The 23601-nt window shown below is 47.4% G+C and overlaps 1 protein-coding gene across 1 annotated transcript in view; it reads right to left on the bottom strand.

Annotated features, from left to right (window-relative positions):
• The window catches only part of Bace2 (beta-secretase 2), an 80716-nt gene extending 58985 nt beyond the window's left edge, over positions 1-21731 (bottom strand). Inside the window, exon 1 of the mRNA XM_060370838.1 lies at positions 21244-21731. Coding sequence (XP_060226821.1) covers positions 21244-21543 — 300 coding nt within the window. The 5' untranslated portion in view covers positions 21544-21731. The remainder of the gene's footprint in view (positions 1-21243) is intronic.
• Positions 21732-23601: the final 1870 nt, after the last annotated feature.

The raw sequence follows: 23601 nt of genomic DNA, 5'->3' as shown, positions 1-23601 counted from the left end.
CTACAGCCACATGTTGTGCGAGTATGTTTCAGCTGCAACATAACTGTGTGTCACAGGAGGTTACTAAGATTATAAAGGAGCTGGGGAATTCCCATCACCTGGTGGCATGGCTGCACTCATAATCCATAAGCAGTTCTCCTGTATCTGTGGCAGTGCTGGTGTAAACAGCACTACTACACTCATGTAATTATGTACAGTTCATTATTGATTGTGCTAATAAGTAACTATGTTACTGGTTTATATAGTTACATCCTCTACTTTCGAAAAATGATTCATTATTTAATTATCTAATTTTGGTTTGTAAAGATTTATTTTTACTGTATGGGTGTTTTGCCTGTGCGTATGTGTGTATACCAGCTGCACACCTAGTGCCCTTGGACACCAGAAGGTTTCGAGTCCCCTGAAACTGGAGTTATAGGTGGTTGCGAGCCACCACTTGAGTGATGGGAACTGAGCCCATATCCTCTGGAAGTGCACCCAGTGTTCTTAACTGCTGAGCTATTTCTGCAGCCCCCACTTAAATATTTTAGTGAGATGTAGATGTGTGTTTCTGTGGTAGGCTCACATTAGTGCAGGTATTGTAAGCCAGAAGAAGGTGTTGGAACCTGTGGGACTGGAGTTGCAGGTTAATGCAGGCCACATGACGTGGGTGCTGGGAACTGAACTTGTGCCCTCTTCAAGGGCAGCAAATGTTGAGCCATCTGTCTAGCTCTACACACGAACTTTTAAAATCACCATTCCAGAGTGTAACCCCTCCATAGCAACAAGAGTGCTGTACACAGCACGCTGTCACGTCAGCAGTAGGCTCTGCATCTGCTGCTCCCTCGGGAAACTGCAGCTCTCAGTGAGTACACCCTGCATGTTCTTACAAGGAGGGAGCTGACCAGCAACTGTCGTCATCTGTGTGTGTTTCTGCTGACACCCTCAGAAGCAGAGTGGATTCACTAAGGAGTAAGTTTCTCAGAACGTATACCAGTTGTTAAGTGACATATGATGGCATTTATTTCTGAACATGTTAGCTAAGCACAAACCATACCATGACATATATCCATCAAAGTCATGGCTGATCATCACAAAGACAACTACATTAAAAAAAAAAAGCCTGGGGTGGGGTTATGCTGTGTGCTTATAAGCACTGGAGAGGCAGAGACAGGTGGGCCCCCAGGGCTTGCTGGCCAGCCAGCCTGGCCTATTTGGTGACTTCCAGGCCATTTGGAGGCGCCTCTCCCCATCTCAAACTAACAACAAAACAAAAAAAGGTGGACAGAGCCTTGACAGTGACATCCAAGGTTGTCCTCTAGTTTCTACATGCAAGTATACATACATGCATGTGCACCTGTATGCAAACACACTCACCTTACACACACAGTAATTGCTTATCACTCCAATATCCCTAACCCATTCCATCCAGGGCTATGACAGCAGTCAGCATTCACCCAGAGACTTAAAAACAACTGAATTTTACTATTAAGCATTGATGATTACTCTAAAAATCTCTGGTTGCAGTTTGAAAAATATTGGTTGCTGTTTGACATGGCCAAAATTGACTCAAATCTTATCTCCTTTGCTGCCAAACAGACTTTCTCTTAAGTGCAGACTTGGAGCATAAGATTTAGCACCCAATCTCTTACGCTCTGATTTATACACAGATGAACCACAGGCTGCAGGTGGAGAGAGTGTGAAGATGCTCCTGGCCAGCCCACCCCTCATGCCTTTCAGCTCCTGGACAAAGTGGAGATCTGAGCTGGCTGCCCTGTCCCTGTAAATCTCCTCCTGGAGCAGCCTGCTGGGCTTCGAGATCAATGGGCTGCTAAGAAACAGGCGACGTTGGGAGCACCACATCTGAAAGCTTGATGCTTTTAAGTGCCGGGTTTTGAACCAAACACTCCAATCCTTTTTGTTTCAAGTGCTCAGAGCCCAGGCAGCCAGACAGCCCTGGCTCCTGGATGATTAGCTCTAAAAGAAGCCATAAATTTCGGATTCACCAGAATGTCACAATTTTGCCCCAAGTGGATGTATCTTGATTTGTAAAAACAAATAACCTTAACTCTATTAAGTTTCTCTTAAATCTTTGCCTGGTGTGATGGGAGCTAAGTGGCTTTTGGTGCCTAGTGGCTGATGGGTAAGTTTTTGTGCTGTTTAACATGCAGAACAAAGACTTCCTTGTAGCACAGAAAGGAAGGCTAGTTGGAGGATACAGCATGGGAAACATGGATCCTGAAGTCATGGAGATGGCCCCTCTCACTCCTGTCACAGTGAGATAGTGTGGTGGGGAACACTGGAAACCAGGTGGCTCCTGCTATGGAGCACATGAGGGTGCAAGAATGGGGACACAGCTGGAGGGGTGACTGGGCAACCAAGAGCTGAGACAAAAGTGGGTGTGAGTCTGCTGGTGCTACTGTAACAAGATGCTACAGACCACACCAGTGCTATGCTACCTGGGAGCTGAGGCGCAAGGTCACGGGTTGGGCAGGCGGCTCCCCTTGGCTTGTACATGGCTGGCCTCTGCCTGCATGTCCCAGTTTGATATCCCAATTACTTCTACTAAGGACACCAGGCAGACAGGATCAAGCCCCACCGGCACCCTCCCCGACTTCCTTTCGATTAGTTACCTCTTTAAAGACTGTCTCTCAGCAGTGATGCTCTAAGGCAGTGGTGGCTACAACCCTTGAATTTAGGAGCCACAAATCACCCATAAGTTGGGGGGTGCACTGCACAAAACTAAAGTCAAAGTGGATCAAGGACCTCAACATAAAGCCAGATACTCTAAATCAATTGGAAAAAAAAGTGGGGAACAGCCTAGAACTCATTGGCACAGGAGACAACTTCCTGAACAGAACACCAACAGCACAGGCTCTAAGAGCAACAATCAATAAATGGGACCTCATGAAACTGAAAAGTTTCTGTAAAGCAAAGGACACTGTCATCAAAACAAAACGACTGCCTACAGATTGGGAAAGAATCTTCACTAACCCTTTATCTGACAGAGGACTAATATCCAGTATATATAAAGAACTAAAGAAGCTGAAAAGCAGCAAACCAAGTAATCCAATTAAAAAATGGGGAACAGAGCTAAACAGAATTCTCGACAGAGGAATATCGAATGGCAGAGAGACACTTAAAGAAATGCTCATCCTCATTAGCCATCAGGGAAATGCAAATCAAAACGACCCTGAGATATCACCTTACACCCATCAGAATGGCCAAGATGAAAAACTCAAGTGACAACACATGCTGGAGAGGTTGTGGAGAAAGGGGAACCCTCCTCCACTGCTGGTGGGAATGTAAACTGGTACAACCACTCTGGAAAGCTATCTGGCTCTTTCTAAGACAATTAGGAATAGTGCTTCCTCAAGACCCAGCTATACCACTGCTAAGTATATACCCAAAGTTCACTCAAGTACACAAAAGGGATACTTGCTTAACCATGTTTGTAGCAGCTTTATTTGTAATAGCCAGAACCTGGAAACAACCCAGATATCCATCAATTGAGGAATGGGTACAGAAATTGTGGTATTTTTACACAATGGAATACTACTCACTCAGCAATCAAAAAGGAGGAAATCATGAAATTTGCAGGCAAATGGTGGGATCTAGAAAAGATCATTCTGAGTGAAATATCCTAGAAGGAGAAAGACAAACATGGTATATACTCACTTATATAGACCTATAAGATATGATAAACATAATGAAATCTATACACCTAAAAAAGATAATCAATTGAGCGGACATGGGGTAAGATGATCAATCCTCGTTTAGAAAGACAGATGGGATGTGCATTGAACATATGATAGGAGTCTACTGAGTGCATCTTAAAGACTCTAACTAGCAGTGTTTTCAAAGCAAAGACTCATGACCAAACCTTTGGCAGAGTACAGGGAATCATAAGAAAGAAGGGGAGTTAGTCTGATGGGGAAAGGATAGGAGCTCCACAAGGCCCAAATATATCTGGGCACAGGGTCTTTTCTGAGACTGACATTCAACCAAGGACCATGTATGGATATAACCTAGAACCTCCACTCAGATGTAGCCTGTGGTAGCTCAGTAACCAATTGGTTTCCCAAAGTGAGGGGAACAAGGACTATTTCTAACAGGAACTCAATGACTGGCTCTTTGGCTTCCCCACCCCGCAAGGGAGGAGCAGTCCTGTTAGGCCACAGAGGAGGGCTTTGCAGCCAGTCCTGAAGATACCTGATAAAACAGGATCAGATGAATGGGGAGGAGGTCCCCCCCTATCAGTGGACTTGGAAAGGGGCACGGTGGAGATGAGGGAGGGAGGGAGGGAGGGACTGGGAGGGAATGAGGGATCGGTACACGGCTGGGATACAGAGTTAATAAAATGTAACTGATAAGAAAAAAAATAAAATTAAAAAAAAAGTTGGGGGGTGTGACCTTGAGAGCTCGCCAACAGCATGGCTTCAATCAGTCCAAGACTTCACACACACATGTACACAGACAGCAGGAAGAGACGGCAGCCAGGAGGGTAGATGCAATACCCTTGAGTTCTTTGCTTCTGAGTCTTTGCAGCAACTGGGATTTGAATTTATGCTACCCAAAGTCTTAGATAAACTTAGAGGCTGAATCAGATTTATGTTCATTTTTGTCAGGATAGAGAGCATTCTACCAGAGGCTCCCCAAGAAGCCACTTTAAGGGGAGGGGTGTGGACAGCACACGGAAGTCTGCACAGAGGGACAGCAGGGACCTGCTGCTGTTGGGACTATCTTATCCCAGCCTCAAGGGGCAGAGTGCATAGAGTAGTGCTAGGCAAGGTGAGAATTTAGAGCTGGAGAATGCAGTAAACTTGGCCTCATGGAGCTTGAGTGTAGGCTATGAAGCTAGGAAGGGAGGCAGCTGGAATCTACCACACACCAGCTTCTCTCACACGGCTGAGCCCAATCAGAGGCCATAAAAAAGGCTGTCCTAGACTCTTCCTCTAGGTCCTAGAGGAAGTTCTTAGAATTCAGCTTCCTTGGTTCAAATGGGAAGGAAACTATCTCAAGACAACCCTGATTCCTTGTACAATCACAGGTGGAGGCCAATGAGGGTGTTATCTACATACAGGTATCAAAATAAGCCGCCTCCGTTCAGGGTTCAGGTGTAGGGTGGGGACCTGCATTCTACTGCTGGACTGGCCAACAGTTGTTGGCAGCATTCGAAACTCCTCCTAGCCGCCCCCTCACCTGGCTGTCCCCTCAACAGGAAGGCAGAAAGGGCTGCCTTGGGAAGGAGACGACTTAGCAGGTGTGCAAAGCGAACTCACCTCTCCATTAGCGGGAACAGCTGAGCAGTCCCAGCAATACTTTGCCTTTCTAGAGACTTCCCGAGGGAGTGAGCCCTGCTGCTAGAAGCCAGTATTTCTGCGGCAAAGACTTTCAAATATTGTTTGGTTTGCCCTGGGTCTGATTGGTAGAGGATGTCACTCACGAAGGAGCAGGTGTGTCCTCCAAGGACCATGCCTGAGGACCTCATCAGTCAAAGAGCTCATGAATGAATATTTACTGGGTATACACAATGACTGAGAACCAAAACACACTGACTCCAGTGAGCAGCTGGCACTTGCTCTTGAATCACATGAGGCCCATTCTTCTCTAGAGGTTTCCTGAACCTTCGTAGATGAGTGACTTTGGAAACATAGTTCAGTGAAACAGTTCTGCATATCCAACTCCTCTGTGATATGTTTGTGACCCATGTATGCCTCCCTCTGAATCATGTTGGCCCAGGTCTGACATTTACCAAATATGTGACAGCACACACTCTGGGACCAGTTAATCTGTTTTGAACTCTTGTCTTTCTCATCATGAATGCATTACCTCAGCAAGGCAACTAGCTAGTACCTCAGTTTCCTTATCTGTACAGTGGAGATGGTGCCGAGAAAGCTGTCACCTCCCTTATGCCAGTCCATCATTCTAGCACATACAGCAGAAGGTAGTTACTTTTACTTAGTGTGCATATGCGTGTCTGCTACAATGCATGTGTGGAGGTCAAAGAATAACCTTCAGGAATTGGTTTTACTTTCTACCTTGTGGGTCCCAGGGATCGAACTCAGATCATCAGACTTGACATCGAGTGCCCTTGCCCACTAATCTACCTCACTGGCCTTCTATTGCCTTTTTTAAACAACCAAAATCACTGGGAGACTTTTTATGTATGTAAAATATTCTGTTTCCAGTTCAAGGTTTTAAGAGTGTTTTGATAGGTAGTAAACTGACATCATTTTGTAATAATGGAAACATTTACAGATAATGGCTCAAGATTGCCCACAGCAGCAGGTTCTTATGAAAGTAGTTCCTCAAGGTGTTAAAACACCCGCTTAAAGGGAACTGATTTGTGTTTATCATTCCTTCCAGCATTTTCTAAACAGAAGAGTGTAGTTTTAACAAGAGCACTCAGCAAATCCACAACCATGATATTCTGGGATGAAAATCACAGAACTCATGTTTCTTCAGAGATCTTATTTTGAAAACACAAACAAATAAACCAGGTCAGTTTCATGAGGAGAACTGCACACTGACACCAGCAAGGAGCTTCAGGTCTCAGTGAACCACAGTCACTGGTGACCTGTACACCTGGCAGCTGACCCAACAAGACCAATCCTATCACAACTCAGAAAAACCCCATCCCTCATTCTTCTGGGTGAAGACCAAGGCAAGGCTTCTCTAACTTATTTCCTGTCTCCCCCACCCCACCCCCAGGATCATCACAGGCTCCCTGGACTGTGTCCATCCTAACTCTGGAGACCTCTCTCTTGGACCATTTCTTGAACAAGGCTCTTGTATGTGCATGCTGCCCTCAGATGAACAGTAGAATGCTGTCCTGATGTTTCTTTCTCAGCAGTCACATACAGTCCTGCCCTGCTCAATTCCTTGGGGTGCTGGTGTGTCAGGAACACACAAGAGGGTCCCCTCATGATGAGTGTGAGACTCTTCTCACTTGCTGTTGGCACTGGTGCATCAGTGGAGCCTCGTGAATTGCTTTTCATGTTTTCCCCTGGCATAACCTTTGCATAACCCGGCCCCCCAGAAATAGATGTCTGAAGTTCTATTAAAAGATAAATGCATATGCAAGTCTTCTAGACACTCCAGAACTACTTTCCATGGAGTTTGCGTTATGGGACATTGCAACAGAAGTTTCTCTTACTACGCATCTGTCTTTAAACATGTGCTATGAAATGTTCCATAGGGCTTACCCATGCCCATTAGCTTTGTAGAAATACACCGATTTTAGGCATTGCAAGTCCAGCCCTATCAACTGCTAAAGCTTCTGCTTGGTATTGCCTCAACCATTTTATGTTCTTATAATATAATTCCCCGGGCTGAGTACTATGGAAAGAAAAGAAGCCCACTGTGGTCATGGTTCTGGAGGCTGGAAATCCCAAACACCTGTCAACACCTGGCTTCCTAGATACATGGTGGGAAGGGAACAAGCCGTGTAGCTGCCTTTCTCTTCTACTATGGGGATGTTCTTTTCTAAGAACCTGTCCACCCTCTCAGGGATTAATCTACTGCTGGGAGACCCACCTCACCTGGCAGGACAAGCATCAGTCCCTTCATAAGGCCAATCCCAATCCAATCACTGCCCAATAGGACTAACCTTTGAAGTCACTGGGAAACAGCTTCTACTGGGGCAAGCCAGAGAGTGACTGGATTCTAATAAAACGGGCCTGATTTGCACTCTGCAGCTTATAGCAGGGAGGTGGTATGGCTAGGTATGTGACTATCTTCCCACTTAGCTTAGGACTCTGCATGAATGTCTCCAGCTCTGAAACAGGGAGGGTGGAGGCAGAGGGTGAGGACGGTCCTTATATGATTTGCATGGCTCATATCCTGAGTGGCTTCCTTCCTCTGTGGAGCTTCTCACTCACTGCTGGCTGCCTCCAACCTGAAGCTTCCTTTTGGGGACAAACTCTTCTTGGCCAGGTAGCTCCTTATCACTCCCTCACCAGCAAGTGAGAGTTTAACTTAGAGTCCACAAATGCTTCCTGTATCACACCAGATCAAAACATTTCAGATTTGATAATAAGACAACCCCTCCACTATGCAGCCTGCTAGAGTTGGATGTGTCCCTGAGAATTTAGATGTTAGAAACTTAACCTCAAACATTTATGTGTTAATAAAATGAGGTTATTAGGCCTCAGTGTGGCTTTATGATAAGAAGAGATATTGGTTGGCATGCTTGCCCTGTAATGATATGAAAATACCTTCTGCCATGTCAAGTCACAGACTGAGGTCTTCATTTGACCTTGGACTTCTTAGACTCCAAAATCATGAGCTACATAAAATTGTGTCCTTCACAAATTATCCAACCATAATTCAGTTACAGCTCATGAACTAAGATGCAATGTGTAAGCAAACAAACATGCCTGCTTTCTAATAAACCTTTATTTATAAAATCAGGCCATGGTCCAGGTTTGCCTATGGATACTATTTTTTACTTTAGGTACACATCATCTGAAAGTCCTGGGTGTTCTTCTCATGATTCTAGATTCTCCACAGGGCCCTCATCATCCTTAATGGAAATAAGTATATTGCTACTAACATCATCAAGACAACATTAAGATAGCTCTGAGAGCTATAGTCTCAGCATTCAGGAGGCTGATGCAGGAGGATCACCATAAGACTGAGGCCAACGTTGACTTCATAGTAGGTTTTAGAATAGCCTGAGATCCAGAGCAAGACTCTACACACACACACACACACACACACACACACACACACACACACACCAAATTTGCCTTCAATTTTGCCCATTTATAACAAGCGGATTTTTTATAAGAAATAAGATTTTCCTGCTTTTCAAAAAAGTGATGAGTGTGAACCATTTGAAATATTTTTGGTTGAAAGTAAATAGAAAACTAGATTTGGAGTAATTTGAAGAAGTGGGGATTGATTTTTCTTCCTGTGGAAAGCCTCCAGAGACTATTTCAGATATATGTTCACCTCAACATCCTTGGTGTCTCCTGACCTCTGTCTACAGCTTCGAACTTGGCTGTCTAGAAAGGTCTTGTTGCTGTCATTAAAGCCAGAAGAACTGAGATGGTGAGATGGCGAGATGGCCCAGCAGGGAAAGGCATTGGCTACCACCTGAAGAACTGTATTCAGTCCCGCAGCTCACACAGCAGAAGGAGAAAACTCACTTCTCCAAGTTGTCCTCAGACCTCCACTCACTTGCTGACCTGGAACACCACATACATTAAATAAATTAAAAGTATAAAATTTTAAAATAATATGAAGGGGCCACACCTGTACTTTGACCTTTGATTTTCCTAAGCCCTTCAGAGAAGCTCCACTTGGTGCCACAGTTGGTACCTCTTGACCTGCATCTTTGGGTGTGAAGAAGATGGAAGATATTTGAGTTCAGCCTATTAATGCTGCACACAATCACATCACACAGAGTCCAGTCACTGCATGTCTCTAACATTACACATGGGTGTCAGCAATGGAAATGTTCTCAACCAATGTGCACAGTTTTGAGCTTCCATCACACCCCCTCCTGCTTTTCCTTCAAATGGGAACAGAGAGCCAAAAATGGGAAGATGTTTAAGAGAGTCCCTTGACAGAGAAAAGGCTCTCAGGAAAAAACATAAAAGGCAGGAAGAACATGTCAAACAAATCATAAAGAAAAAGCAGCTGCAACACGAATAAGATCCCACAGAAAGAGCTGTTGGAAACTAAAGCCATGGTGCCAAGCGAAAGCAGAGGGTACTCGCTAGGGTCTAACATTACTCAGAAACTTCCAGAGGTAAAGAGGCAGTTCAAGTACAGAGACCCAGGGGTGGCGGATGCATTGAGCTCGTCCACAGCATCAGTGTAGAGCTTCAAATCCCGATGGCCAGAGCTGCAGACTCTCTCCCGCCCCCCCAGCAACCCTGCTGCTCTTCCACAGAGGTGCTTACAGACCCATGGAGAAATGGGAAAGGGTAAAGTCCTGTATCCCCCTGGATGTGCAGAGACCCCCAAAGAGTCCCGGGGGAGTGGCTTGGAGAACAAGTAGGCTTAAAGTTGAAGGTCTGCAGTCCTGACTCCACACACTTGATACACAGATTGGGATCGTGCACTCTAGGCAGCCAGCTTCATGACCCAGGATAGCAACGAAGGTGTCTGTACAGAAGGCCCCCAGTGATGTGTCAGCTCAGACATGGAGAGAAAGAATAGGGTCATTCTGGGTGCAAGGTGAGGCTGCCTTCTATAAATACAGCCAGTACATTGCCTACAACCTGGCTAATCCAAGCAGCATTATGGGCTCTACTGTTGGGATAGAGAGAGGCCAGAACGAGGGACAACAGAAGTTCCCTCTGAAGAAGTAGTAAAGTTAAGCCAAACTTTACTTATATATATTTAACTAATCAAACATGATTTTAAAATACTGCTCTACCTTGACAGCTGCATATAGTTATGCAACCTAACAATGAGAATGTGTCAGGTAACTGCGTGTTGTGAGAACATCACAGCATGTACCTACAAAAACCACACAATGCAGCCTCCTACACAGCCAGGCTCCTTGGTGTAGACACTGGTCCTGGGTACAAATCTATACAAGCTTATCACCGTCCTGAGCACTGCACACAGGATTTATAAGTCTACCCTGTTGCTCCTCCTCCAAAACATTTTCCTTCCTCAAATCCTGCGTACATGTTTTCCCTTTTAAGATGTGTGTGTGTGTGTGTGTGTGTGTGTGTGTGTGTGTGGTGCTTGTGTTCATGTGTACCTGTGCAGATGGAGGACCAAGGCTGATGTGGAAATCATCCCTTCGTTTTCTTCCGCTGTATTCCCAAGGCAGGGTCTCTCAGCCAAACCCCGAGCTCATCAATGCACCTGGTCTCATCAGCCAGCAGGCTCTGAGGGTGCTCTGCCTCACCTTTCCAGGCTGGAATTATAGGCAGGAGACCACACCCTGCCAGAATTGACGTGAGTTTGCAATAACAAGTACCCTAACCACTGAGCAAGATGCCCTGTCCTATTTTCAGATTAAAATATAAAAGCCTTTGTAAACCTTTCTCTTAAATCTCATCCCGAAACTGACAGACTGAGCTTGCATGGTTTGAACTCACTGATAGCACAACCTTGCCCCTGCAGACTAGCTGCTCTAGAAGAGCCTGCCCGCAGCCACCGCACCAGGGTGGTGCGCTCCCTTCTGTAACCCCGCTAGAGGGCCAGCCTGAAGCCGGGTACTATTTCTATTTTTATTATATGTAGAATACACAGCCTCCCGAATAACAAAAGAACACAGTACGTGATAGACAGTATTAATGTCTCCCATTGCACTTCTTGAGTGTGATGCACTGTTTCTAACTGCAGCACTGTACCTTATGATGGGCCTACACAAGCTTACTCATAAAGCCTTACCGTCAATCCGAGAGAAAGGCCTGCTGGGAGACCCCACAGTGCCTGCAGTGTCAAGGCAATCAGACAGCTCAATCCCAGCATGCTCTAGGTGATCACCTCTGTATATGTGGTCCCTCTGGTGAGCAAAATGTCCTATATGGCTACACTTAAAAATTTGTGTTGATAAGAGTACAATAAAACTATGACACACTAGATTTTACCGTGTGCAAAAACTACTGAAAACATCTTTTGCTAAAGGTGCTATGGTTCCAGGAAGTCGGTGGCTCTGGTAGCCCTCGCCCCCCAAGCCTTTCTTGGACCTCTGTGCTGCAGCAGGAGGTGCCTGCTGCTGCGTCTCTGAGCAAACAGGAAACTCACTTTTCAGAGGTGAGTTTGTGGGGTTTTAGCTTCAAGCACAATCTCCCTTTATCCCCAGCCAAGCTTTCTTGCTCAGCACTCACATGTGTGAGTGTGTGTACACGTGTTCACATGCATGTGGAGGCCAGAATAAAACCCTGGCTGTTAGTCGTGAGTTGTCACACTTTTTGAGATAGTCTTGCTGTGATAAACAGCAAAGCCAAAAGCAGCTTGTGGAGGAGAGTGTTTGGCTTACACGTCCCATCACACTCTTTCAGCGGGGAAAGCTGGGACAGAAACTGGAGCCGGACAGGAAGGCAGGAACTGAAGCAGAAACCACACAGGAACGCTCCTTACTGGCTCGCTCCTCACTGCTTCCTCCACGTGCTTTCTTCTAACACCCAGGCCACTGTGCAAGTTCACCTTCCACCTCAATCACCAACCGAGAGAACCCCTCAGACTTCCCACAGGCCAGTGGGTTAGAGGCACTGTCTCAGCTGAGGTTCCCTATCTCCAAACGACTGTAGTTGTGCCACCTTGACAAAAACTAACAGGCATAGACTCGCTGGCCCATCGTGAGCTCTAGATACCTGCCTGTCTCTGCCTCTCCAACGCTGACATTACAGCCGTGTTGTACCAGGACAGGCCTCTCACATGGTTCTGGAGCCTGAACTCTGGTCCTCATGCTTGAGTGGCAGGTAGTCTGTCTCCCAGCTCCTGAGCCCACCTCTTAGTTCTCTTTCTTCTAATCCGCTATAGACCATGGCCCTGGAAAATAACACTGAAAATTAAGAACAGGCCAGTCCTGAGGTCAGGCTGCCATTTGGAACACAGATGTTTGGGACAGCTGCTTTCCAGGCTAGATTCTCTGTCCTTCTCCATGGTGTCTGACACAGGCGGACACTGAAGCCTTGAGTGACACGGTGCCAGCCCAGAACAGCTTATTTAAAGAAAGCTGCCCAGTAGGAGAGATGGCTCAGGGGTCAAGATCACCTATTGCTCTTGCAGAGGGCCAGAATTCAGCTCCCAGAACTCACATCAGGAGATGCCTAATGCTTATAACTCCAGGTCCAAGGGACCAATGCCCTGTTCTAGACTCTACCAGAACTCACAAGATTATACATACATGTAGATAAATACATACATATACAAAAATTAAAATTGATTTTTAGAAAAAATAAAAATAAAGTGATCTGACTATGTGACAAGGCTAGGGGTGCCTCAACTTTCCTAACCAGGACAGCTCTGGTGAGAAGAGAGCCAAACAGTTAGCACAATGAGCAGGCTCACTGAGAGAATGAGGGTTCAGACTGTTACCCCTCCACAGGTAACAGCTCCATCTGCACTGCCTCGTGCAGATCCTTGGGCACCTATGACTGTGGGGGCAGCAACAGAGGTAACAGAGGCCCTTTAAGGTCAACAGAGAGACTCAGAGCATCTGATGGGTTCTAAATAGCCCCTTCTTCTTCTTCTTCTTCTTCTTCTTCTTCTTCTTCTTCTTCTTCTTCTTCTTCTTCTTCTTCCTTCTCTTCTTCACTTTGCCTTTTTGGTGGCATACTGGAAGTTTCAAGCTCTCTGGATTTACAGTGAAGGCTGTAAATTTCATTTCAAAAGGCTGCCTTCAGCACAGCAACTCCGAGCAGTACATCCTTGTATTTGAGGCTTTCCAACTGCCCACCACAAGGAAGCTTCTGGAATATAATCTGCCTAAAGCAGAGATCACTAAAGGGAACAAAGAGAGAGAAGCACCCAAGGACATGTCTAGGAAAATAGAAATGGCCACTCTGCATAGGGCAGAGGAGGTGCTGGCCTCTGCAGTGACCTTAAGATAGAGTTGAGGGACGGAATACTGCACAGCTGAGGGACAGGAGAATCTCAGGCCTGGAAGTGTGGACCCTGTCCCAGGTCTCTGCATTGTTGCCAGCCCTGTGAGTCAGTGGATTCCTGGCAGCAATGATTCGGATGTGGCCTGTGAACAGCAGCAGCTCTTGTTCCTGCTGACTGAATCACTAGATCCCACTTTTCTGAAGCTCCCCAAATGATTCATCAAAAGTTCTGGCCAATAGAACAGGTTATAACTGAAGAGGGGCCATGCTTCCACGAAACCTCAGATCATAGGGTAAAATTCCCCAATTTATAAACTGGGAAACTGAGGCTCAGCTCAATTAAATTCCTTCCCAATGTCCAGCAAATAACAGATCTGGGTTCAGCACTCAAGTGTTGGGCATACCACACCACTCAGACATACTTGCTGCCCAGAGGGACTTCCAATGGGAAAAACTCTTTGGCACTAGATAGGATGGAAAGGTTCTAATGTCTCTCAGACACTTCAGGAATCTATGCCCACCTTCAGCAAGATGTGGCTGTGTAAGTAGCAACAACTCTCTGTGTACAGGGTCAGACCGCAGTGACTTCAGTGTTGTCAGAGACATACCCTCACACATCTCTATGCACGACCTTCTGGGAGGCCTGTCTCATGACTTTGGCTTCCAGCAGCGGGTGTGCGTGACTGAAACACAGAACTTGTTTCCTTCCCATTGCTGAATCCATTTCTAAAGTGAAGCCAGTGCTGATTTGCAGTGGGACGGAGTGACGGTGCTTAGCTCCTTGACATTCTCAAGCTGCTGCGAGGTAGAAAGAGACACTTTTCCCCATTGTGATTGTGGAATGATGGAGCCCATCCAAGGCGTCATCTGCTTCCCCACCCCCAGTCCTCATCATCCTAACACAGCAGCACTGACACTGTGTGCTTCCCAGTACAGGTATACTATGTACCAGTTAATAAAACCCATCCTCCACACAGAGACCTGCACTGGATGGCTGGTCATTAACTCAAAAACACTGCTTTTATTCCCAGCCTGGCATGTCAGCATGACCAGGTAATTCTTCTTCGGGAAATTCTAAAACATGACCATTTCTGTTGGGTAGCAATAGTGTCAAGCATGGACTAAGAGGAGCTGAGTGATGTACAAGCCACTGTGTTTCATACACACAGACTCACATGGTCAGGAAAATGACACAGAATATGTGACACTCATCCTTCCATACACTCTGTCCACAATCATGCCTTCGCAACTAGAAGTTAGCGAGGCCCAGGAAGGGCATCTCCTCACAGAAACAGTCTGCTTGTTTTCACTACTTAACCTGTATCCACAATGACTGGCCAGGGCTGGGCAGCAGAGAAGGGTGACCGGAAGGAACCAGGCAGACAGCAAGACCTCCAAAGGGACAGAAGGCCCACTATTAGTCAAAAAGGAGATGTGGGCTGGAAAGATGGCTCAGTATGGACTACAGTGTTTGTCCACAGCCTGATTACTTGAGTCTGATCCTGGGACAACACTATAGAATAGAACTGACTTTGACAAGTGGTCTTTGACCTCCACACATTTGTTTGTTTGTTTGTTTTGGTTCCATGAGGCAGGGTTTCTCTGTGCAGACCTGGCTGTCCTAGAGTCACTTTGTAGACCAGGCTGGCCACAAACTCACAGAGATCTGCCTGCCTCTCCCTCCATGAGTGCTGGGACTAAAGGCCTGCACCACCGTGCCCAGACATAAAAAAAAAAAAAAAAATTAAAGCAAGGCTTAACTGAGATGGCTCTTGCTTATCCACACACAGAACCTCCCTGCTCCTGTTGTACTTTGCATGGAGAGAAGGCAGGCATTATCAGTTCCAAGCCTGTGTGGACCTCCCACCCAAACCTAAAACCCAGAAGCCAAAAGCTAAGATGGAAAATAACCCTACAGCATGTGACCAGACCATACAGAGAGAGAAATCAACCAGATCGGAGCACACAAGGATAAGGCAGAATATAAAATAATGACTATGGTTTAACTTGGTGGTCACTCCAACCCTCACATTCACATTAATTCCCTATTACAATACAGGAAGAGGTGGGCTCTTGAGGGGTTGATCTAGGCTCTAACTAGGCATGTGAATCCATTCAGATGATAAGAGAATGACTGCTGACAAAGTACCTCGAGGGTGGGTCAGCTCCAAAAGCCAGTCTGGTTAGGCCTCTTCATGTGATGCCTTCTTGGGACTCTGCCAACAAGGATACAGCCCCAGACACAGGCCTTCAACTTTGGACCAGAGACACAAGCCAAAACAAACTTCTCCATAACTTGCTCAGTCTGTGGTATCTTGTTATTAGCAACAGAAAGCAAACAAAGATATCAACAGCTAACCTTACTCTTTCTCTCTTGGTGTTTAGTTAGTAAGGACTGCAAGCAACCTGAAGGAAACGGGAAGACTGGTCAGCTAACCTCGAAAAACAGGTTAGGCTGACCCACCTCTGCTCAGGAAAGCAGATATTCAGGGTGTGTCAGGAAAGAGTTCTTGGACAGACTTCCCTATCAAACACATCCGGATTCCTGGGGATGGCTGGTGCCTGATAAAGTCTTTAGAACACAAACTTCAACGAGAGTATTTCTTACCCATTGGGTTTAAATACTGCTGATCTAACCTTGCAGAAGTTGGGTGGCTTTAAAACACATGAATTCCAGCCATTCTAGAACGAGGCACCTGACAACAGACATGTTAAACATTTGCAGGACCATTCTGTAACGGGGCACCTAACACAGAATGCAGAAGAGCATCACAAACCCCGACCACTGACCCCTTCTCCAGTCCACTGTCTTACCACAGGCCCCTGACTCAAACAACCCAAAGCACCATCTGCTCAGCAGTCTTAATGCTCAGTTGAACTCCAGCTTGAAATTATTGACAACTGGCAAGTGGAATCTATAAAATTATAAACTTAGAAAGAACTTGAGAATAAAACTGTATTCCCCCAAGTAGATGCAGGCACTATTTATGGATGGGGTATGTCCCGAGACGCAGCATTAGACAATTTTGTCATTGTGAAAATATCACAGTTATAATGAGACACACTTAGATGGTGTGACCGTCAGTGTTAACTGTCAGTGTGACAGAATCTAGAGTCAGCTGGGAGATGGGCCTGCGGGGGTGCCTTGATGGCACTAATGGAGGGGAGATGGATGGATCCTGGATTGTATAACAGAGAAGGGGAGCTGGGCAGCAGCGTGCCTTCATTGTTTGCTTCATTCTGTTTGTGAAAACAACATAACCAGCTGCTTCAAGCTCCTGCTACCTCAACTTTCTCCACACAATGGCTGTCCCTGGCATGGAAGCCAGAATTCACCTTTCCTCTTAACTTGCTTTTATCAGTCTTCTACCTCAGCAACAGGAAAGGTGACTAAGGTAGATGGTTATAGCCTCATGGACCATGCATTTTTACAGGACCACAATTATCTGTGCAGTCCAGTGCTGATGCAAACTGTTATGTGGAGTTGGAAATCCAAGCCTGGAACCTTGTCTGAAACCTTTGCAGATATAAAACAGTGCATACACAGTAAGGCATGTCAGCAACTGATGTCTTTATAATGACTGGTCTAGAGGCAGATGCATACAGAGGATGAAAGTCAGCAAAGACGAAGGCAGAGGCTGGAGCAATGCAGCTACAAGTGAAGAACACTCCAGACCATTCAGACTAGGAAGTGAAGTATCCTCCCTTGAAACCTCACAGGAAGGCTGGTCTCATCACCGACAGCCTAGTTGTGGGCTTCCAGCCTCCAGAGCCATCCAGAAATAGATTTCAATTGCTTTAAGCCTCCGGTCTATGGACCTTCATTAGGGAAGCCCAAGAAACTAATGTAGAGGTAAGAGAGCTAACCATGGTGGTCTGAGGGCTCAGAGAGGGGAACCACTCCCCTGGTCATATGCAACACAAATGCATCTCAGTGCCCTCAGCAACTCCCAAACACGCAGAAAAGGGAAGATGGCTGAAGTCATGATAGCTGAGACAGGGGACTCATAGGACAGGGGCTCAAGCCTGATAGGATGGATGGACCTGCCTCTTCATCAAATGGCTGTGGAGACATGACTCAGGACAAGTCTCAGCTTCCATCTTAAAATTAAGTCAAATGATTGTACAGTCTCCACAGGAAGGCATGAAATCCAAGGAGACAAACTTGGAAAACTGCTTAGCCTGGGGTGGGGGCACAAGGCTCAATTATGAAATGCTTTTCAAGTGTGGGTTTGATCCCACACCTCCACACACAAAAAGAAGAGATAAAGAAAAAAACATTTAGCATGGCAACCTACATTGGACATGCAAGAAAAAGGGAGCACTCATGCTGTTTCCTCCAGTGCTGTCTGTCTGCCTTTCATGTCCTCTGATGAATCCTTTTCCCTTGACTGGCTGCCTTCCTTTTTCCAGCCTCACTTACTGTGAGCTTAATGTGATTGGGGCCCCAGGTGACAAGAAAGAAAGAAAGGAAGAAAGAAAGAAAGAAAGAAGGAAGGAAGGAAGGAAGGAAGGAAAGAAGGAAAGAAAATGCTTACATTATATAGAGGCTCATTCTGTACTTTTTGTGCCAAAGCACTTTGTTAAATGTTTACATTTGAAGGCTTAAATGTGAAGGTAGTTTGCCAGTTGTTTCATCCATACTAATGCAGGTGACAGAAAATCTTCCAACAGAAATCCCCCAAAGCCCTTTTGAAGTACCATAAAGCATAAAGCTGCGGACCTTTGGTCTCTTCACTTGGGTTTATTGCATGAGCATGAAAGTATATTTTAATAATGTAAATTGCTATAATTATAATCACTTTTGAACACTCTTATTATTATTAATAAGACCAAATTGCATCGTTCCAGTGCATGCTGGTTCTCCTGTTAGATAGGAGTCACATAATGGTATCATTGTGCAACCCTGATTCTCATCTCCATGCCAACGTGGGCCTGCTTGCCAGGGCAGGGCCCTGAGGCTCTCCCAGGCTGCTGGGCAGAAGCCTATAACTTTTCACAGCTTTGGTAGGCAGGACAGTGGTTCCTAGTTCTTAGTGAAAGCACACAGGAGTAAGCACACTTCCAAGGCTGGCCTTCCCATACACAGCAGGACTCTGCTGAGCTTTGGTTCAGGCAGCATCCTTTCACAGAGCATCTCGTGCACTTCCCTGAATCCAACTGTTGAGATGGTCCTTGAGCATGGCCTTAAAAGGGCGGAGGAAGGGTGATCACAGTATGTGGAAGACTCTAGGTACATTCAGCCATCAGTCCCTAACACTCCAGCATGGGCCAGGGACTACTACCTAGGAAGGGCACTTGTAGCACTAAAAAGGGAAAGCAGACAGGACACATGCAGGGAAGAGCCTGGTCTGCCTGTCGTCTTCAGTCTAATGACCTGGCCTCCACTCCTTACCTTTCCTCTTCGCCCGTTGCCCTAGCAAGTCATCCAATGTTTCCACACCTCACCCCTGCCACTCTGGGCACACAGCAATGGCCACACAGCAGCTGGGGTTTGCAGTGAATGTCTGCAGCCCAAGCACAGCCAGAGATAGAAGGCTTAATCCCACCAAGAGCCTGACTGAAAAATTAAGGTGTACAGCCCGCTGAGGAACAACACCTAAGCTTGTGACTTCCACGGGCGTACACACATGCACACCTATATATTACACAAAGATGCCTACATAGCCCTGCATGCACCACACACACACACACACACACACACAAGATGGTAAGGCTATGAGGGTGTGGTTGTGAGAGAGAACACATCTGTCAAGGTGCTTTTCATGCATGAAGACGGAAGACACTAGCTATGGCTATTAAAATCTGAAGAAGTCTTGTTATTTATTACTTTTCTGTCTTTCTCTAAGCAATTTTATTTGAGGTTTCAGAGAACAAGAAAATGCATGCATGACCTGGTGCCTACTCCTTCAGTAGGAACTACCTCTGGGGTTCAGAGGTCACCTCCTTACTGCCTTCATGAGCTAGCTGCAAACCCCTGCAGGTGCCAGAGCTGCTACAAAGCAGACAGCAAGGCCAGTCGCCAGCGCCTGGTGCTCACGGTGGGATTACCCGCTACACAAATCTTTGTCCCCGTCATGCCAGGGCAACAGTGCAGAGCACTTCACCCCATGTGGAATGCAGAAACAATACTTGTGTTTCTCACAGAACAGTCTTCCTCGGAAGCATGCTGCAGGCCAACTGGACCTGGGAGGGACTACTTCCCTGGCTGTGGTAAGGATACAATCCTGGATGCTCCTTACATTCTGCCCAATTAAATTAATTAAACTGTATCACTGAATTTAAAGTAAAGGTCACTGAATTATCAACAAAGGCAAGCAATAGTGTAGGAGAGCTTTGCCAGAGCAATCTTCTCCTCCTACTTAAAGCCTTTTCCTGGTTCCCTTCTCCTCAGCCCTGGAACTGCCAGAATCCTATTCAGTTCAGGAGAGAGAATCCTTAAGGATAGAAGTTTCCCAAATGGGGAATCAGTCCAGGCCTGTGTATGAAAGATTTTGGTGTTGCACAGAAGAGGCAGGTCCCTCCTGTCTTGTGCAGTTCACGGGATCCCACCCCCTGGGATCAGGCTCCCAGGGTGGTGACTGCCAGGGCCCCTAAGCCTCCTCAGCTGACACAGGCCCCTCCCCCCTGCCCTGCAGCCCCTCCTGGACTGGGCGCACCGGACCCTGTACAGCAACTGCAACCAAAGTTTTGAGCAGAAAAATAGACTCTTGATGGTCTGAACAACTACAGAAGTTATTCTGCGGTTTCTCTTTTTAAAAACTAGCGTGGCTTGTCTTATTCTTAAAGTCTTGAGTAACTAGAATCGTATAAAAGTCATGAGCATGTTCTATTTACGGGCAATCACATCAGCATGAAAACCCCCAGCGACAGTGTTAAAAAGAAAATCAAGTATCTTCATATGGTGCATTCAACCCGTGAGACAGCTCGAATTCGAACCACACTCGCAGCGGGTAGATCGGAGAGGGCAGGGGCACTTCTGGGAGGCGTTTCTCTTTCTTGCCAGATTCCGTTCTTGGGAGCCCTGTTCCTCGCTACAGAAGAGTTAAATGAACATCGGCACAGAGCGGGAAAAGAAAGCTGTTTGGACTGCGTTTTGTTTTGTCTTCGCCTTGCTACCCGCCCGGTGTTCCCCAGCAGCTAATGGCATTCATACTCTCCAACCCCGCAGGGTGCATGCCTTGGCGGTTGCACCGCGCCCAGAAGCCGACAGCTACAAGGAAGCCAGCAAATCAACTCCAGGGAGGAAGGCAACTCCAGGGAGGAAGGCGACTCCACCGGGTAGAGACCCTTCGAACTGGAGTCTTAGCTGAGCTCATGGAGAGCGCCTGGACGCTGTCCAATAGTCTCTTTAGCAATGAGACAGCCTAGAGGGAGGGTATCAGCTCCAGGAATTTCCCTCCACCTAACAGCACCTTCTTCCAAGACACCCCCCCGCCCCATGCACCGCTCTTTCTGGATGGAGGCGTCGCTCCTGGGGAGGAAATGCGTTATAGGTCCCTTTAGCTGCTCGGGAGGGACACTAAGTTCTGAAACATTTGCTCACACCCCTTGAGCTATGCTTCCAGGCGTGTCCCCAGCGTGCCTAGGCTCTGCACCCAATCCTTGCAGCCCCAACCCCAGCTCTTTCTTCTCCCCGGGGAAAGCTGCAGCCTTAGAGGCGACACTGAACGGCGCGGAGACAATGACACCCCCCTCATCCTCCCTCACACACCTTACCCCTGCCCCAAGCTCCTACCTTCTGCGGCGGGGTCCCGATCAACATCTCCAGGTAGTAGCCGCGGCCAGAGTCCCCCTGCAGGTTGTCCACCATAGCCAAGAAGTTGGCGGTAGCCCCTGCGGGCTCCAGTGCGAGCGCCAGGCCATCTGCACGGGGCAACTCGGGGGTCCCAAGCCCCGGAACGGCGGAGGCTCTGTGGCTCGTGGCCGCGGCCACCTGAAGGGGCAACGTGAAGGGCGCCGGGGCCAGCGCGGGGGCAGCGCGCAAGAGCCACTGCGCCAGCAGCGGGAGCAGAAGCGCTCGGAGCAGCGCTCCCATCCCCGCACTGGGGTTCGGCAAGTCCGGGAACCCGCCGGGCTGCGGTCCCCGGCGGGCCGGGGCGGGCCGGGGCGGGGCGGACGAGGAGGAGGCTGGAGAGGGCGGTGCCGAGTTAAGTTCTTAGCCGCTGCCCCCTCTGGTGGCCACCGCCCCGCAGGCCTAGCCCCTCCTCCGCGGCCAAGGTCACGGATGGGCGCCTGGCGCGCACGGGGCTCGGGCTGCGCCTCTTCCCTGGGAAACTGGAGTGCAAAATTTCCTCGGAACGTGTCCGGGAGGCCCCGGCTAACGGATGTGACGAGGCTCAGCCGGGAGCTACGAGAAAGTTTCGGGAACCCTTAAAGGGGCAGCTAAAGCGCAAACTGGCGTGCTGGCCCCGCGCTCCAGGAGTCCGCGAGGGTCCTGCAGAGACAGAACTGGTTGAGTGACTCAAGTGTCAAAGATTGGGGCAGATAAATGTGGAAGAGCACGCCTCTGCTTGCCAAGTGCTTCTCCAAGGGGTCTAGCTGCCTCTCAAGGTTTCTCCCACGCGTGGATCTCCTCATCCAACTCCTTGGGAGTTAGCTGGTTCTCTGAGAAAGAATGAAGTACCAGTGGAGGCTGGGAGCGGCGGGGCTAGGAGAGGCAGGGGGAGAAGGGTTAGGGATTCCTGAGAAGGGGGCTGGGCTGCTTCTCCTGCCTGCAACATTACAGGCTGGCGAGGTAGCTTTGGGCCTGGTCTTCCTGGCCCTGCTTTTGTCCTGAGCAGATTCCATTCTGCTAGGAGCTGAGCTGGATCTCCCAGGAATCCAGTCAGTCCACCTAGTTAGTGAATTATTATCAGGGTCCCAAGAGAGACTACCGTCCAGCCCTTCCTTCTCTTGCCCACCCTCCAGCTCTCCGCAGATTATCTAATTAATACCTGTTTGCCCACAGATACCAAAGGCGCAGAAATGAGTTGACAGGGCTATTTTATTTCTGGTACTGAACACGGGGGGGGGGGGGGGGGAGATTACACCAGCTAAACTCATTGATTTCTGCTGAATCAAGGAACAGAAGAAATCTTTGTGTCTCCTCTAGCTGAGTTATGTGTTCTCTCTCTCTCTCTCTCTCTCTCTCTCTCCCTCTCTCTCTCCAAACCATCTTCAAAGTAGATGGGGAGTAGAAATTAAGCTTGCTTTCAGATAGTTCAAGTGTGTGCTCATTCCTGCCTTTCCAATGTCAGAATCCTATCATCCTATCTTGCCCTACCAGGTGCCTTTCTGTTAGATATCTTCAGCTATACTGCTTTCTAAATGACTGGTTATAAGTTGCATTTTCCCCCCTGAACTGTATCGGAGCTCCAAGGGATCCCCCAGCCACATAAAGAAGGCCTGATTGAATCCTGGGATAAAACCTAGATTGTTATTCCTCATAAATGTGTATAGTTATTGAGAGCTCTTACATTCATATATTCACATTTCAAATTCAAGACTGTAAAGGAAGGGCAATTTTAAAGAGATGATTATTTATGATCCCTGGTGTCCAGTCTGAGGGAGAGGGTGCGGCACCCAGATAGCCCTCAGAAGGGCAGCAGTCTTTTGGAAGTACACTGACTTTATCAAGGACATTGACATAGGTGCTATGTGATGTATAAGGTACAAGGTCAATATTAAAGACATTTGCTCTCTCTAAAAGTTGAATAAAGACACAAGGGAAATCTGTAAAACTCAAGTCTAATTAAAGTTTGTATTAAAAACCCTATTCCAGGTAGCATGAATATTTCAAGCTTTTCCTGGTGAGAGGGAGGCATATAAACAACAGCCTGAAGACCCAGGACAGGGACACAGTCCTGCTGAATGGACCGGTCGGGCACTGAAGCGGCTGCACTGAGCACCTTGTCTTCATTCTCAGGCGTAAGAGCTCTCCAGCCTCACTAACATGGTGTTTGCTTCCCCTCATGAGGCACCCTTGGCTTTCCTTCCTGTTAACTCCTCAACCTTGAAGTATCTCCAGGTAAAGGCTTCCTTCCCACAGGGCTCCGGGCAGGGCCAGGCAGGGAGAGGTGACCTCATGCACAGCCTCCCCTCGAGTGGGCTGCCT

Source organism: Meriones unguiculatus, chromosome 17 (genome assembly GCF_030254825.1).
Source record: "Meriones unguiculatus strain TT.TT164.6M chromosome 17, Bangor_MerUng_6.1, whole genome shotgun sequence".
Lineage (NCBI taxonomy): Eukaryota > Metazoa > Chordata > Mammalia > Rodentia > Muridae > Meriones > Meriones unguiculatus.
The sequence above is the reverse complement of the archived record's forward strand: the minus strand, read 5'-3'. Positions and strand labels throughout refer to the sequence as shown.